General features: G+C 48.8%; 1 protein-coding gene across 5 annotated transcripts in view; it reads left to right on the forward strand.

The window, feature by feature from the left end:
• RPH3A (rabphilin 3A) overlaps positions 1-8303 on the forward strand; it is a 118697-nt gene extending 110394 nt beyond the window's left edge. For all 5 annotated transcript variants that reach the window (XM_054006821.1, XM_054006819.1, XM_054006820.1 and 2 more), the window contains one exon: positions 1140-8303. In XM_054006821.1, the coding sequence (XP_053862796.1) occupies positions 1140-1270 (131 nt within the window). In that variant the 3' untranslated portion in view covers positions 1271-8303. The remainder of the gene's footprint in view (positions 1-1139) is intronic.
• Positions 8304-17206: the final 8903 nt, after the last annotated feature.

Consider the following 17206-nt stretch of genomic DNA (forward strand, 5'->3'; position numbering starts at 1 on the left):
AGGTGCTGGGTGTGATTAAAAACTGCAGGCACTTTGGTGGGGAGGGTGCTAAGAATGGGTTGGGCTTATCGGAGCGTGGCTGCAGTCTCTCTGCCACAAAGTGCTCTCTCTGTATTTGAAGTGTTCGGTGATTTTAAATGACTCCCCTGTCCTTAGCTCCTCTTCAGTGCTCTGAAATACAAATCAGTTCCATTTTAAGCATTGAAGTAGGACCTCGTGGGCAGCAGGTCCGGTGACTCAGTTGCGACTCCTCATGTTGCACCATTGTATAGAGGACCTGGGCTCACGAGCAGATTCTGCTCTGGGCTGATTTTATAAAATTTGCCTATTTGACCCCTTTTTTTGGTTGGCACCTTTTTCGAACTCTCACTTGGTGGCCGGCTCTAGGTCAGAGTAACCTGGGGAGCAGGGAAACTTCAGGCCAGATTGTGACCTTTCTGCAGACAGGCGGGCGCCTAGACAGCTCTGTTCTCAGCCATGTGCATTGAGCAGGGAGGCGCTGGAGCCCAGTTGCTTGAAGGAAGGGGAAGGTGGTATCAATAGTGGTGCTAGACCCCCCCAATATGGGCGTGGCTATCAACCTGCCCCTCTTCTTCTGCACCCTGTACATAAATATCAAAGTAGCTGAACCTGTGTATGCAGCTCTTGTATCCCAGCAGGATTGCGCCACAGGAAGAACTTCTCCAGCTACAGCTGCAGGGTACTCTAATGTGCATCTGGATCTCCCATGCCACACTACTTCCGCTGGGTTAAGCCAACAATAATAGGAGGAGGGGTTGTAGGATGAGAACATGGTTTGAAAAACTAAATATTTCGTGTTAGGCTATTCAGAGCTCCTAGGGTCTAAGCCTGCCCTGCTGTCCAGGCTGTCCTGTGTGGAGGGGTGGGGTGAGGGTCTCCCACTGGGGCTCCATTTTAGATGAGTTTTGGTTGTCCGTGGTGCAGCCTCTATTTTGTGCTGATTAGAAGACCCCAGTCTCCGGAGCTTGTCAGTCTGAGGCCTTTTGCCAGCATAAAATTCACATGAAATTTTAAACTGGGGAGGAAAAAAAGAAATACAGAAAAAAGTGGCACCATGGAGATGGGTAATTGGAACCCTGGTGTCTTCTTTGACTCTCCTGCCTGCTTCTTTCCTCCAGGCGGATGTCAGCTGGGCATCACCGCCAAGGGGGAGCGTTTGAAACACTGGTACGAGTGTCTGAAGAATAAGGATAAGAAAATTGAACGCTGGCACACTTTACAAAACGAGAACCACGTTGCAAGCGATTAAGGTCCCCAGCACAAGTCTCTCTGAAGTCCACATCCTCAGCCAAGTCACAGTAGATTCCCAATGTCCGTCTTCCGAAGCTGATGCTACACGCTTCGCCTACGTCTCTTTGGATCCCAGGAACGTTCTGCTGCCCTGTCTCCTTGACGCCAGCATCCTCTGTTCACCATTCTCATCCCAAAGACCAACCTGGATCTTGTGTGTTCACATCCATTTCTGACTAGTGCATCATTCTGATGTACGATTTTGTCAAGCAATAGCCACACACTGAGGATTTTCATTTGTCTTCATTTCTCACCAGTCTAACCTGCATCATAATATTGCTTCCCATTCTGTTTGTTGACGATATTTGTTCTTGAGGTGGTGTTTCACTTGGGTGCTCATTGTTCTGTCCTCACTAACGCGAGTGCGTTTATTTTTATCTCTGCATGTCTCTTTCCACTCTTCTCATTTTTCTCTTCGCCAGCTGAAATACTTTTAACATCAGTTCTGTCCATTGGGATGCACAGTCATTGAACCTACCCTATTATTGTTTTCAGCATGTGGTGGGGGAGCAGCGTCGGACAGTTCAGTTCATTTGATATCAATACCTCAGTTGCAATAAGCAAAAGGCTGTTTGTTCTGCGCTGGGTTTGGTTATAGACATAACTTAGTAACTGCATTTCCACTGATATAATCCGGAGAGTACTAGGTATTTGGCTTCTTTTCCAAAGGGAACATTTTTGCAGTGTGTAGAGCTAGCAAACGGGGTGGTAAATACTTTTGAGTTTTCACAGAAAGGACACTGAGTATTATGGCATTTAAATAAATAACTGGAGATAGAGAGCCACCTTCTGCATGGTCATTTTGGAAACACCAGATTTGAGTTTTGGTTTGTTTCAGACACAATTAATTTTGGAACTAGGAACCTGCACATGCTCTTACTATAGGAATCCTTCCTTGTCTTAGACTTGTGACCACCTCCCATTCCACTGAATATGGCTACATAACCTAGCAAATACATCTATTTTGGGGGCTGAATTTGTTAAGCTCTCTTGAGACAGTATTTTCTGTTTCATAATAATTTGATAAATGTTCATTTTACCATCTGCAGATGGGAAAACATTTCCTAAGGAGTTGATGTGTTTAAGTATTTGTTTTCCTTTTAAAATACAGCACTTAATGAAATTATCTGGGACAGTTAGTGGTCTTCCAACTTCAATTTTCTGGTGGGTTTCCTTTTATTATTGCACAAAAGAAACATTTGCTTCAATCTGTGCTACATTTATTGTTTGTGGGTATTTTATTTCATATCAACAAAAGGAGAGTCGACAAACTCTTGAATCGATATTGATCTTTTTGATGCCAGTCTGATCCCTCTGCGGTTTTGTACAACCTTCAAGCATAGCAATGTCAAGATTAGTACAGTAAGTACCCCTGGACTATATGGTCACTCAGCTACAAACTTAGCATGCTAAACAAAACCTAAAGACCTTGGTTCAGGCTGTCATCCCAAGCCTCTTTGCAGGCTGCTGCACTCCACTCTGCTACGGTGGTGGTGTCGTGTGGTGTATTCTGAACTGAGCTGTACCTCAGTGTCCTTGAATTTTTTATTTTGATGCGTTATTTTCTTATTCTTGGCTTTTTTCAGTGGCATTTAATAGTACTAGTCATTTGCAATGAACATCTTTTTATAAAGCTTTAACTTCACAGAGGGGAAAATCCAACCCTCTATCCCGCATGAAGGTTTCAATGGGCTGTCACCGTACTGTATTCCTGTGATGTGCTTTTATACAGAAGAAACTATAGGCTAGTAATTCTCCTACCTGGAGTCCTTAGCTTTCTTTACTCGCCGTTTCTTTTAGAGCCTTGAGACCGGGGGGGCAGTCCCTGCCAGTGAAGGAAGTGCATTGCTCAACTGAATAACCTCACTCCTAACGCATCGCCAGATCGTGGGCCCCGCGCATGTCTCCTGAGCTGCTGTTTTAGTTTGTGGATTGTTTCTTGTCCTCTTGTGCAGTGTGATTCTTTTCCGCTCGTAGAACACAGGTGTATAGTGTTCCAGGGAGTGCTGGCTCCTGTGATCATTTAAATGTCCATGGGATAAAATCAAGATGAGTTTTCTCTCTCTCTCTCTCTCTCTCCCAGGTGAATAAAGCTCAGTATTGTTTGCATTGTTCTGATTAAAACCAACAAAGGCTTTCTGCTCCCTCAGACCACCCATCCGCACAACACTGCAGGATGCTGTTGTTCTGGGCCAAACCACTGCCAGCTCACAGCAGTGGACTGTTGCACCATTGATTTGATAAGGGATCACATCCAGACCTGGTGCACGTCCCCTCCCCTCTTTCGACAGGCAGATGGCAATGCTAATGTTTATGGTGCCGTCTTTCGTTTCCCTTCCCCCTCTGACTGCCCCTCCTCCCCCAGCTGTGATTTCAGAGGGCTAGTCTTTTCTCTGCCTTGGAGCGGGTGGGTCCGTGCGGCAGGCATTTTATTGTTCATTCAGGTCAGCCCAGAGCATTGGAGTTGGGCCCACAATGGGAAGGTCACATCCTGACCTTTCCCAAGGCTGGGGGACTCGGAGCTGGGTTTTTGGCTAAGGAACTTGCATGTCTATTCAGCCCTTCTTCCCTTTTCAAGATGGTAGTGCCATCTGCCCCCTGAGGTGACTGGTGTACTGAACAGGGCATACAGGCCGGGCCCAGCCTCTCTGAGCTGAATCTACCTGGACACTTGTGTGAGGGAGGGTCCATTGAAATGTATAGGAGCCCTGCTAACTTCCTTTCCTCAGATTTCTCTCTGGCATGCACCAAAGGAGACCAGGCCATTCCCAGTGCGAATGAATCCTGTCCTCGTCTCAATCAAATCTCCTTCACAAGAGCTGCCACTCACGTCCAGGGGAAGCCGTGCCCATACACAGACCTTGAGGCTTATCAGTGTCCTTTGACCTCAATGGAAAGACTCCCAGCGACCTCACCGGGTATCGGATCGGCTGCCCTGTGTATTTGGTAACTGCCCCGTGGAAGTTCCTGGATGCCACAATCTCTGCCTGTGCTGGGCTCAGGAGAGGGACAGCAGCCTGTCAGTTCCTGGCTGCAGGGTTTCTTCCTTGATGTAGTGCAGGACTTCCCTTTGTCCAGTGTAAAAACAAACTACGGCTCATAATGCAATGGCAGAGCAACCTTCCAGCGCACGGTGTGCCTTCCTGGCAGAATGGATAGTCAGGCTGTTTCAGGCAGGCAAGTTTCTCTCTCCTTTTTTGCTGCGGGTAATCACCTTGACCAGACTCTGCAAGATATAGCAAAACACAAGGGATAGCATCTTGCTGCAGAGCATCTCCTCAACAATCCTTACAGGCTCTTTCTTCATTCTGGAGAGCTCGGTTTTCAGGGCTTCTTGCTGAAGCCCCAGTTCTGTTGCCTGGAAACTCATGCCTTGAGCCAGAAACCACTTGAACCACCTGCAAAGGTTCCTTCTGGGCAAGGGACCCAGCTTGTTGGAGACCCTTACATCAGCCCCTTCGGGGAGGGGTGGGGGTGGAAAGCCTTCCTGAACGTGGTAATGGAGGAACCTGACTTTACTCTAGGGTTTACAGTTAAACAGCCGGACTGGTTTACTATGACCAAAATGTCTCAGGCTAGAACAGTGCAGGTTTGAAGCCTTCTTTGGGAGTAGACAGACTTCCACAGGAAATTGCCCCACGGTCATTAAAGCGCACACTTGATGCCGGGGTGGCCAGTAAAAGGCAAGACCGCAGCGTCGAGAAGATTTGTAAGGCAGCATAGGGAAATGCTCACAATCTTTCCCCAGATGGGACACCTTTTGCAGATGTGCTTCTGATTGTACAATCCAAATGTCTGGGGAATATGATCACATTTCTATCAGCCTCTTCTGCTTGACCAAGCACTGATGATTATTGAGGGCCTGTCAGCTCTGGTTTGAAGGGATGGAGACAAGGGAATTTTTCTCTACATTGGTACATTTATTTTCAGCATCTTAGATCCAATGCCCTACACTGAGACACCCTTCCTAGTTTATTTCAGAGCAATTTGGCCTGGGGCGGGAGGGGTTCAGTGTTTTGAATGCAGTAAGTAATCGCTCCACCCTCTTCCTTTCCCTGGGTTAGACTCACTCTTCGGTGTGCATCTATATTGCTGCTTTCTCAACTCCTTTTGAACACGTGAGTGGGGTTCAGAAGTCAAAGCTGCTTTAAGGACAGAGGAATCCAGGAAGGCAGCCCCCGATCCCCAGTGAAGTCTGGGTTGTGAATGGCCGTTCGTTGCAAGTAGCTGGAATACCCGGCAACTCCAAGCTGGTGCCGCTGTGATGCAGAATAGAAACCCTCAAGTCCGAGAGCCTCTTTCAGCCAGTGGGACCAGTTGAAAGCAGAGGGCCTGATTCTTTGCTGTTCTGCACCTCGTGTCCTCATTTACGCCGTGCTAAGAGGGCATAAAACTCTAGTGTTTGTGTACCGGCTGCCTAGGCATTTTGCACTAGTGTGACTGCCAAGACACAGTACAAGGTAACAGAGACTCAGGCCTGGGACATGAGTCGTTGCTCTGGGACACTAAAACTGATTTAGAAATGTGTGAGATCTCAGAAATAGTTCACGCCAGCTCTCTTAAAAGCACGTTTTGCAGAGGAACTCTTGAGATCAGAGTTCCTGCCACAGCCCTGAAACATTTCTCTCCAAATATTAACCTAGTTCCCATTGAGACGTATTTATTTTTCTCTATAGTTGGGTGAAGAAATTCTGCCCAGTTTTTTCTAGGCCCTGTGTCAGGAAAGCTCTGAAGCACTTGCTTAAATCCACTGTCTTCAACTTTAAGCATGTGCTTAAAATTAGGCACATGCTTAGGAGCTTTCCTGAATGAGACCTTAGTGCCCTCCCTAAATTTGTTTGTTTAAAACCAGCTCTGATGTTGTGTCCCCCATTGAGAAACTTTGTATCTCCCTGAGGCTTAAGCCCTGTTTCCATAGCGATACACAAGGTCAGCTTATCTGGTCATTCAGAATAGCTGATCCTTGAAGGCAGCGGCGATTGCATCACGCAGGGTCATGGCCGCAGATTCTCCAGTCTCTGTTTCTTTATGGCCAGCCCTGACTGCATTGTCTCCATTGCTAGAATAGACTTTTTTTATATTAGGGTGATGAGAGCAGTTCCCCATACTCACTTGTGGTCTCGCTAACCCATTATGCACATTTAGCTTAATTTCTTTGCCATTCGAGTTCAGTACCTCTGTGCCTCTCTGCAGTGTTGCTGCCAAGTAACCTGAAGATGTTCTCTTTATCCCCTGCTACCTGCAGATCTATGCTTTTCAGACGCTGATTTTTCTTTTTTTAAATTAAGGACATATTTCTGTTTCATGTCCTTGGTTCCTAGCCTCATTACCGTACATTTCTCTGCACAGAATTCCATAAAGCGCTAACCCTTCTCTGCCCCTAGACTACTGAAGTCAAGTGAGATGTTATTGCCTTTGTCCTTTAGACCACTGCTTTTGGCTCTGTCTTGCTAACCTTTGTTATGCAAAAGTTAGCATCTCATTATCCTCTACAAGGCTGTTCTCTTAGGCCACTGAGACATTAAGTGAACAAAACTGATGCAAACCCTCGTACTGATCCTTTTAACTTCCCTTGGCCGATGAAGACCGCTCCTTCCTTCCATCCCATATTTTTCCCACGCCTGAGTGTCTTCTATATCTTATATTCATTTATTTCTTCACTCAAGGAACTTGGAGGGATATTCACAAGGGCAGTTAGGTACCCCCTGAAAGTTTAATGGGGGTTGGGTACTTTGAAAATGTCCCTCCATCCTTCCTTCGTGTATTGCACTTCTCAGCAATGTACAAAGTCCAAATAAATTATGTCCATAGTAGCTGATCTATACTGAGAATCCAAACTAAAATTGTCAATTCTACCTGTTTTGCTTTTCTGGTCTATTTCTGCCTTCCCTCCCTCATTTTCAGTACCTTTCCGAGTGGTAAATTTGAGCATATACGTCTAAAGTGCCCACAGTCTTTTCTTAAATCTAAATCCCTTTTTTGCCAAATCTATCATTCCCTCCCTATTGGTTTAGAGATTTTATATAAATTTGCCTTTTTATGCTAAGTATATAAAAAGTGGTTTGCAAACAAGGCTTAATTTTCAAACTTGGATGCTTATTGTGGGGCATTAATTTGAGTATTTACCTTGTCATAGGCATCCAAATAATCTGCATTAGACTCTACCAATTCAGAACTGACCACCTTCGATGCTGAGTGGGGAAATTGGGCTCACAGTATTTATAGGTCTAGCCAGGGCCGCCCAGAGGATTCAGGGAGCCTGGGGTCTTCGGCGGCGGGGGGCCCCTGCCGCCGAATTGCCGCTGAAGACCTGGTGCTTCAGCGGCAGGTCCCAGGACGGAAGGACCCCCCGCCACGGGTCTTCAGGGCACTTTGGTGGCGGGTCCCGGGGCGGAAGGACCCTCCGCTGCCGAATTGCCGCCGAAGACTCAGAGCGGAAGAAGCTCCGGGGGCCCGGGCCCCACAAGAGTTTTCCGGAGCTCCCGGAGCGAGTGAAGGACCCCGCTCCAGGGGCCCCGAAAAACTCTCGTGGGGGCCCCTGTGGAGCCCGGGGCCTGGGGCAAATTGCCCCACTTGCCCCTCCCTCCCCCCCGGGCGGCCCTGGGTCTAGCAGTGTCCTATGCTGTAATGTTCTATTACACAATTGACATCATAATTTAGCTAATCCTGATGTGTCAAGGAGCAAAGTTTGGATGGAGATGTTAATTCCTGGGAACCCCTCACCCCCAAAAAAACTACTAAGCAATTCCTTTAAAAGATAATGGCAGTAAAGCCTTCTTTGTGTATATACATATATACACACAGAACAATTAAACAAAGATTGACTTTACCTGGCAACTTCTTACCATCACCTCTCTTAACATTCCTGACTTGGTCTGCTTTACTTTTGAAGAAGTTATGTTCAAGTCATATACTTATTCAAAAATTTTTCCATTGCTGATACCACTTTCTGAGTATTGCGTAAGTCACATTAAATGTCTCCATTTCTCACCCGTTTCTGATTTTTGTGTTGGCGATTTGTGACCTGACCTAGTTTTTGCCTTTGTACATAAAGCATGCACACCTGGCTTGGGAATGGTGCAGGAGCCTTGTCTACTGATGTTTGCGTTCTAACTAGCATGCAGTGATTTTACAGCAAAATGTCAGTTTACCAGTAATGAAAGAGAAATGTAACACAGAACCTAGAAATACTCTCCAGTCTTCCGCTGCATGCAGGTACAAACCTCTTCTCTCTTCGTGTGATATCTAATAAAGTAAGACTATTGGAAAAAACCCAGACCAGCTTCTTGGTTTTAATTTTAATTCAACAACCTCATTGAAGGAGGTTTCAGTAGGATAACCAAATGGGCCGAATCCTGAGCTGGCATACATCAGCATGGCCTCGTTGATCACAATAGATTTACACCCGCTGCGGAGGATCTGGCTTATTGTGTCTAATGGTAAAAAGTCCTGTTCTGCTTCACTGTGAGTTTAGGGACACGGTGCCCGTTTCAGGAACGGGTGTATACCATACTGTGTTAGTGTGGGCTGGCTGTAGTGAATGATACGACTTCAAATCCTAGGAACAATGGAATTGGCCTTTAGTCAGAATGGTGAACCCAAGACCTGAGGTCACGTCACTTCAATTGCTGGTAGGGATGATTATTCACTAGTATTCCAGCAACCACAATGGATCATAGAGTTTAAGGCTAGAAGGGACCCCACGTCATGCAGTCTGACCTCCTGTATGGCACAGACCATCAACAGCACCTGCACACCAAACCCAACAACCAGAATTAGACCGAAGAATTACAGCCCTCAGGAGAACCGATGAAGTGAGAGACGCCCAGATAATCCCAGCAAGAGACCCAAACCCACACGCTGCAGAGGAAGGTGAAACTCCCCAAGGTCTCTGCCATCTGCCCTGGGGGGAAATTTCTTCTCAGCCTCCACATATGGGAAAGATATTTGTGAATCCGATTGTAGCATGAGTGATTGGTCACCGGCAACGTCATACGGCACCTCTGCTGCTGCGAACTCTCCTAGCTAAAGCATTCCAGTCCCTTAGGCCCCAGCCCAGTCAAACATTTAAGCATGTGTTTAATTCCCATTGACATCCTCAATCCAGGCACAGCCCCGTGTAACTTAGGTTGCATCTACCCTGCAGTTGGCAGGCGATTCGCAGTTCAGGTCGATGTACCCGCAGTAGTTCTGCTCGAGCTAGCATCTAAATAACAGCCTGGGCCCTGCAGCTGGGGCAGTGGCTCGGGCTAGCCACCCAAGCACGTACCCAGGGTGGCAGATGAGGTGGTGTTCACGTGGCTAGCCAGGGCAGCTGCCCATGCCACTGGGGCCACGCTGCAGTGTTTAGCGTGGAACCTCGCACAGAGCTGGCACATGTCCATCTGCCCGAGCTGTAAATGACACCTTCCGGTGGCTGTGTAGACGTACCTGCAGATGAGCAGCTGCACATCATGAATACCGAATAGCAGAGTTTGTGGAGACCAGATCTCAAAAGGGTCACCTGCAAACTAGTCATAGACTCATAGAATTGTCAGGCCAGAAGGGAGTTTAAGGGATCTAGGTGCTGAGGCAGAATTCGATGAATGCAACTGACTTGATTGGGATTGGTCTGCAAGCAGAAAAGAATCTAATAGTCTTCTATCCAAAATTCAACCCACTCCAACCCCTGCAATGTTCAGTGGCCCTCTGCTTGGTTCTGAAAGGCCTGTGCTTAAGGCGGGACATCATGGGTGTTATAATTCTCGTCATTGCTCGGAAGATAGAATATTTTAGGATACCAACACATTCCAGTGCAATTAGCTCCATTCACAATACCACGCATGCATTATGCACAAAATATAGGAGGCTCAAAGTCAGCAGGACTTTGTTATGCTGACAAGGAATTTACTTTTTGATGTAAAAGGCCGGCTGGTTTATATCTATTGAAATGCTATTCAGATTGAAAGCGTCATTTAAAATATATGCAGAGCTGTTAGGAATGAATTCAACTAGGCGAGGATCTGTTGCTATTTTATTTAGTATTCAGAAATCAGGATGCTTACTGTGTGCTATCTTTGTGTGCCTGACTGCATTGAAATTCACATTCCTTGTTTGTTTGCCTCCTCTTTGCCATTCATCCTTTTTGCGGCTGTAATTGAATAGTGAACCATATGTTTAAAATGAGTCTGAAGTTCTTTGAGCCTCAGAACATCTTCACAGCTGACGCTGGTTATAGTCTGAAAAAAAATTACCATGCATAATCAGATTTCAACCAGGGGAAAGAGGCCTTTATTAGAGCACACTGGGATGGTCATCTATTCCCCTATCTTTTTATTAAAAGTGCTATTATTTAGGTAGGCACAGAAAACCCTCCTTGGAAAACTAACTTAGGTAGAGCATGGGACACAAGATAATGCACAGGAACCAACCTTGACCACTGATTCCTTCATCACTTCCAAGCTTGGCTTAGTTGCCCCAGAAGAATAAGGCTATGTTATAGAAGGGATGGAACGATACTTTAAAAATCAGCATTTCATGGTATTAAGTAGCTTTTAACTTGCCCCAGCCAATAATGGTCATTGTTCATGGCTGGCAAAGCAGATCCTTTAGTTCCCAACCAGTCACCCTGTCGAATTATGTAGAAGCCCCAAAACCTTTGCATAAAATGTAAGAAAAGCAGACCCCGGTCTTTAGTAGGAGAGATTCAGTGGGAGGTAGGGAAGTGTTTTAGCATCAGAGATGGCTGGAAACAGGCCAAAATCTCCCTGGGATCCGGTCTTATTACCTTCAACCTGGGGGTCAGAAATCCTGAGTGGAGAGAGAGGTGTTTGATCTCTGATGTAAATATTGGTTCAGACCAAAACAGAATTCCGCAACTCCACACCTGATGGTAGGGAAATGCCATGCCCTGGCTATGGAGCAACAGTCAAAGAGACCTGAAACTAATCAAGCCCTTGCACAGGTCCCTGTGAGCCAGATTTAGAAACCAGAGCTACGGAACCCTTCCCCTGCTCCACACCGCACTGAAAAAGTTCACTTATGGCTTAGATGATGCTCAAGTGGTTCGCTGCCACCCAACCCTTTTCTGCTCCCAAGTCCCCACCTGGAAAACTCCAGCATCTGAATGGCCTCCTTTAGCTGTCCGCTCCGCTGCCGGGAGCCTGTTCTCATGAGCAGGGAGCTGAGCTGCACCTGGTGCTGTGCCGGGGCAGCTCCCTTTCCAGCTGACGGCAGTGCCACCTGCTGGCATCAGACAACATCAGGGAGCACTGGCTGGTACAACGCCACCAAGCGCGCCTGTCTGCAGTAGCTGTGAAAGCTGCAAGTTGCAGGAAGGGCTGATTTGAGGAAGATGGTTTCAATGATCCAGATCAGCAACTTCAACCACAAAAGGCGAGTAAAAAAAACCCCACAAAACCCAGTGGCTGGACTTGCATTCCTAGCAGTCGTTTTGTGATTCATTGCGTCCTTTGGATAAGAGAGAAGACCAAGGTCCTGACCAGTCGTGCTCAGGGAACGTTCCCAGGGTGCTCTTTGCAAGAACAGTTTGCATTAATGCTGCTGCCCTGATCAAAGGCTCATACAGGTAGTTACCTGCTGTATACCTAATTCAGTCATTTCCCGAGGCTGCTGTGTCCTTCCCTTTCTGCCCCAGCATGAATTACGGCAACCCTTGCAACTCTGGTTGCGAGGTGGGAGGAACTATTATTAGCTTCATTCTACAGAGGGGGAACTGAGGCACACAGAGAGAAACAACCTGCCCAGGTCTATCCCAGAAAGCCAGAGCCAGGATAAACCCTGAGCTCCTGCCTCCCAGAGCCTTATGTCACCTCTTTGCAGCTCAGGTAACCTTATGTTTGAAAGGGAGCTGGCTTGCCCATCCGCCTGGATTCCCTGCAACCTTCCCGCCTCACTCCTGAGGGCAGAGTGGCGGAGAGTGGGGAGCAGGCCTCCCGCCCTGACGTCGTACCGCAGCCCCTGCACCTAGAGACCCAGGGTGACCAGAAAGTGACCTTTCTCATAAGACTTTGGGCCAGCACTCAGGAAGCCCGCCGCATGCTCTGTAACAACCTGGGGCAACTGATTCTCCCAGCTGTGTCGCGGCTCCCAGGAAGGCCAGCCAATGGCTGTTAACTTTATTAGCATTTATTACAGGCATTTTGCAGGGGGCCCATGGCTGTAATACCTGAGCATCTCGAACATGATTTAGAGTATGGCTATGCCTACACAGGAGCTGGAAGGCATAATTTCCAGCTGGTGTCGATAGACCCATGCCAGCTCCAGGTTTAGTTCGAAATTACACCAGTGTAGATGTATAAGACACAAATCACTTCCCTTCTTGAAGGAGCTACCGTGGGAAGAAGGTATCCCTGTAACCTCTGAATCTCTGCCCCAGGGGTCAAATTGATCTCTACTGATTTCAGAGGAGTTTGAGTTTGGTCCTGTGACTAAGGACCTGAAGACAAAGAGCACGCTGTCAGCGGATGAGAGAGGAAGGCAAACCCAGCAGCCTCCTCCATTCAGTTTTTGATTGGCCTTGGCAGATTTGTCCTTGTATTGCTTGATCTCTTGCCTTTTGTTAGCTGGGCCTCAAGGGGTGCGGGGGATAAAGGAAACATAGTGCAGAAATGAACATGCCAGCATTAGCGCCAGAGGGGGCTCTGCGGAATGGCTTTAAGGACGTTGTGTGGAACCGGCCTTGAGCTAAGCTGAGTTCAGTGGGAGCTGAGTTCACCCAGGATCTTTCAGAGTTGGGCCCTTTAATTGCAGAATCTCTTTATCTGAAATGCAGCCACCTCTGGGGTGCGACGCAGTAACTGTCTAGGGCAGGTAGTTTGAAAGAATAACCTATCTGACTGAAACCCTAAGGGCCCAGATACCACCGAGAGGGACATGGTATAAGAACCTCACTAGGATGAAGCTGGGCACAATACAGTTGTCCAACTTGGAATTTGGCCTGGATATTGCAGCGACACCTGCTGATTCTTGTACCATGTGCCCTCGGGTCACGAAGAGCAGAAAGAGTCGGGACTCCGGTTTTCCATCTAATCTGAAAGCTGAAGGCTGTAACTCAGGCTTCATTGCACTAATGGACAATTGCATTTAGCCACTCTTGGATGCTGTTACATTGCTGTAGTGCATACATCCCGGCAGTGGCCAAAGAAAGCACAGACCCCCCTCTTTGTGGTGCCACAGAGGGAAGCAAGCTCTCTGTTACCCTACTTTGCACAGCTATTCAGGGACTGCACATGTTAATTCCACCCACTGTGGCAGCAAATGATCAAACCCGAGGATCAGTCAAGTGCTGAAAAGCCCTGGGCAGACACCAATTATTCCAATCAGTTAATCAGTGCCCTGGATAGCAGACAGAGCAGCGCAGCTTCCTTCTTGGCTTTGCATAGTAATGCGGGAGAGGAAACTCGCATCGTCTTTTCATCCCCTTTCCGGGGCAACGAGAACCGATCGGCTCCGTTCAGGTAACAGGGAATCGCGGCCGGGTTTGTTAACTGCCGGCATGACAGAAAGGCCCAAGGCTGGCTCCTTTCCAGAGAGACAGACAGTTGCTGGAGGCAGGGCCGGCTCTAGGCTTTTTGCCGCCCCAAGCAAAAAAAATTTTGGCTGCCCCCACCCCAGCCCTGGGCTCCTGCCCGCACACCCCTGCTGCCCCAGCTCTGGGCCTCCCCCCACCTGCACCCCCTGCTGCCCCAGCTCTGGGCCTCCCCCCACCCGCACCCCCTGCCACCCCAGCCCTGGGCTTTCCCCCCCACACACCCCATGCTGCCCCAGCTCTGGGCTCCCCCCTTTACCCCCACCAGTGCCCCCCCACCTGCACCCCCTGTTGCCCCAGCCCTGGGCTCTTCCCCCCCCCCACCTCCCCAACTGCACCCTCCTTCCACTCCAGCCCTAGGCCACTGGTAACTTGCTCCCAGGGCAGGTCATTCAGCAGGAATTTTGGATGTGCACAGAACACAGACAGGATTGGTTCCCATATGGTTACAGAACTTCAGTAAAGTGGAACAATTTTCAGCTTGTGTGATTGGAGGATATCTGGATGCATATGCATACAAGACTGTCCTACATAAATGAGGAAAAGTTGAGGTGCCTTTATTATTCTTTTGTTCCATTCTTTCTTTCTATGGGGAATTTGCCAATGCAATCTCACTGTCTTCCTTTTAAACAAATAAAAAAGGGCAATGGCTGTTGAAAATAGCAATTCCAGTCCTAAAAACCACTGGGAAGCATTTCTTGCTCAATTTTATCCTACTTTTTCTACAGCAAGTTACGGTGGATCAGTATATTTAATTTGGGAGAAATGAAGTAACAGCTGCCCAAATTGAGCTTGAGCACTCCTGGATTTTGAGATGTTCAAATCTGGAAGGCAGGTGCTAGATTCCCTTTCTGAATATTAGCTAAATCTGGAAAGGAAAAGTCAATTTCTGCTTCCATGGCTCAGAAGTGGAAATCCTCCTACTGCCTGGTACAGTATTTAAAGCTGTCCAGGTCCAGTAGAGCCTCCCCTCCCTTACTTTTCATTTTAAATTCTAGTGGGATCCACATACCTCCCTTGCTAGGCTTCAGATAAAGAGGTGCACTGTCCATTTAGTCCCCCCAATTCTTTCTTTGGGGGCTGCAAGATGAGGTCACACCAGTATCCCTAATCCAGTCTGGGGATGTCTTCTGAAGGGGATATCTGGGCCAAAGCCTTCTACTCCTTGGGCATACTTGTTCCCCATTCACAGTGCCACCCCGCTCTTGCAGTGAGCTCTCCATTCACAGCAAGCTGCAGCATGAGGTTTCAGCCACCATACTCCCTCCCCCTCCCTTTCCTGTTGCTAGCAGCCAAGGGAATGCTGGGAAATGTAGTTCTTTCCTTGCTCCAGGGCTGGCTCTATAGGCTGGGAGCTAACCAAGGAACTACAGCTCCCAGGGCCCCCTGTTGATTCTCAGCTCCCAGACTGGATCCCTGCCGGCTGCAAATGGGCTGCCCCAAACACCTGCTTGCTTTGCTGGTGCCTAGAGCCGCCCCTGGCTGGTGGGTCACTCCTGGCTCTGGGGTTTTGCTCTCAGAAGCCACGCCTGGATGTAATGGTGCTAATAATAGATTAGAATATATCAGGGTTGAAAGGGACCTCAGGAGGTATCTAGTCCCACCCCCTGCTCAAAGCAGGACCAAGCCTCAGACAGATTTTTGCCCCAGATCCCTAAATGGCCCCCTCAAGGATTGAACTCACAACCCTGGGTTTAGCAGGCCAATGCTCAAGCTATCCCTCTCCCTCGATACCAGAGGCTTTGCTTGGTACCCCAGACTCCTCCTTCATCTGTCCCTAGGGCCATATTCCAGCCAGCACCTGCATCCATGTTGCAAGGATCTGTGCGGTGAAAGGGGGAGTTTGGTCTTCTCCCTTCCAGGGCCTCTCTACATCCACTGTGCCGTGAGGAAGAGGCAAGGCTTGGGAGGAGCATGCTGCACCCTCTTTAGGGGTGGTGTGGCAGGCGTCCTGGGGTCCGTGCCCAGCCTGCGTCAGTCAGAATTGCCCCTCACTCCCCTCCGTAGTGCCCGAGGGCACCCAGGGCAGAATCTAGCCCTTAGTGAACCTTTGTTCTGGGCCTCCTTGTGCTGCCCCAGCTCACTTTGCATTCAATGTGTGTGCCCCTAACCAGGCACAGCCCTGAGTCTTGGACAGCAGGAGGCAGATGGCGCCCAGTTGAATAGGATGTAGCATGGTATTGACTGGAACCAATCAGGCCTTAGGCTGTCAACCTGGTACATTCGGCTGCAAAGCTCTGGCCCCCTACCTCGCCGCTGGGCCCTGCGCAGTCTCGCAGCTACTCTAACATGGTCAGGAAACCACCTTGCCTGCATGGGCAGCCTTCAAATGGCCTCTTTGTGTTGCGAGCGCGCAGGTGAAACTCCACTGACTCACTGGAATAACTCTTCGTTTTTACCAGTATCGAGGAGGTCAGACTCAGGCCTATGGTCTGGAGAGTCCTTTGCCTGCACAAACTGACCTTTCACCTCTGCAGCCATTTGGCCTCGGCCTGGCGGCTTTTTCAGCCAACGTGCAGCGGGGCAGAAAAGCGTCTCGCTGGTGAAGCCAGCGGTTGGGCTACTTGAGAGCAGCATTGCTCTCGCCACTGCGTTCCGGTAGCGTGGCCTCGTCCCTCGTGAAAGGCCCCCGTTACTGTTCTGCAGGAAAGCTGGAGACACTACGCAGCCAAGCGGAGGGAAGCTGGTTGTGGTCTCTGAGGAGAAAGCGTTGAGTGCCAGAGAAGAACAAAACGCCGGACACACAGTAACTCCCGGCACAGCGTCACATGCTGACATGAACTGCTTGAGGACACGCGAGGAGGCAGGCTTAGCGATGCTATGGGCCCTGAGAAGGGGAGATAGATTCTGGGCTGCTCTGACTTAATGGCAGCCTCCCCACAGCATCTGGCCCCATCCCTAGTGGACTCTAGGCAGCTGGTGGCACGTCCCCCTTTTTCGGGGGTGAAATCTCTGCTGGGTGTACAGCGCATAGCGTAACAAGTGGCCGAACGGTGGAGTCCCTAGTGTGCAAAGCAGTCACACTCCATGAGAGAGTGGGCCGTCCAGCCTCGTGTTTACAGCAGGGAAGCTGGGAGTCCCAGGTTACGTGGGTACAACTGAAGGGAGAATTTGTCTCAGACCTGCCCCTTGAGAATGGGCCTTTTTATCGCATAACAAATTATTTTCCTTCCCAAAGTAACTGTGGTGATGGATTGCTCTGCAGAACGGGCCCGTTTGCGAAGCCAGTCAGGTGACGACCAGGGTCGGACCAACATCAGGATCGCGACGGACTTACTGGCAACATCCGAGCAGCCATGAACATTGTCAGAGCCCCAGGTGCCCACTTAAATCTCCGGAAGCTGGGAGGGGGAGGAGAGGTTTCCA

Source organism: Malaclemys terrapin, chromosome 16, assembly GCF_027887155.1.
Source record: "Malaclemys terrapin pileata isolate rMalTer1 chromosome 16, rMalTer1.hap1, whole genome shotgun sequence".
Lineage (NCBI taxonomy): Eukaryota > Metazoa > Chordata > Testudines > Emydidae > Malaclemys > Malaclemys terrapin.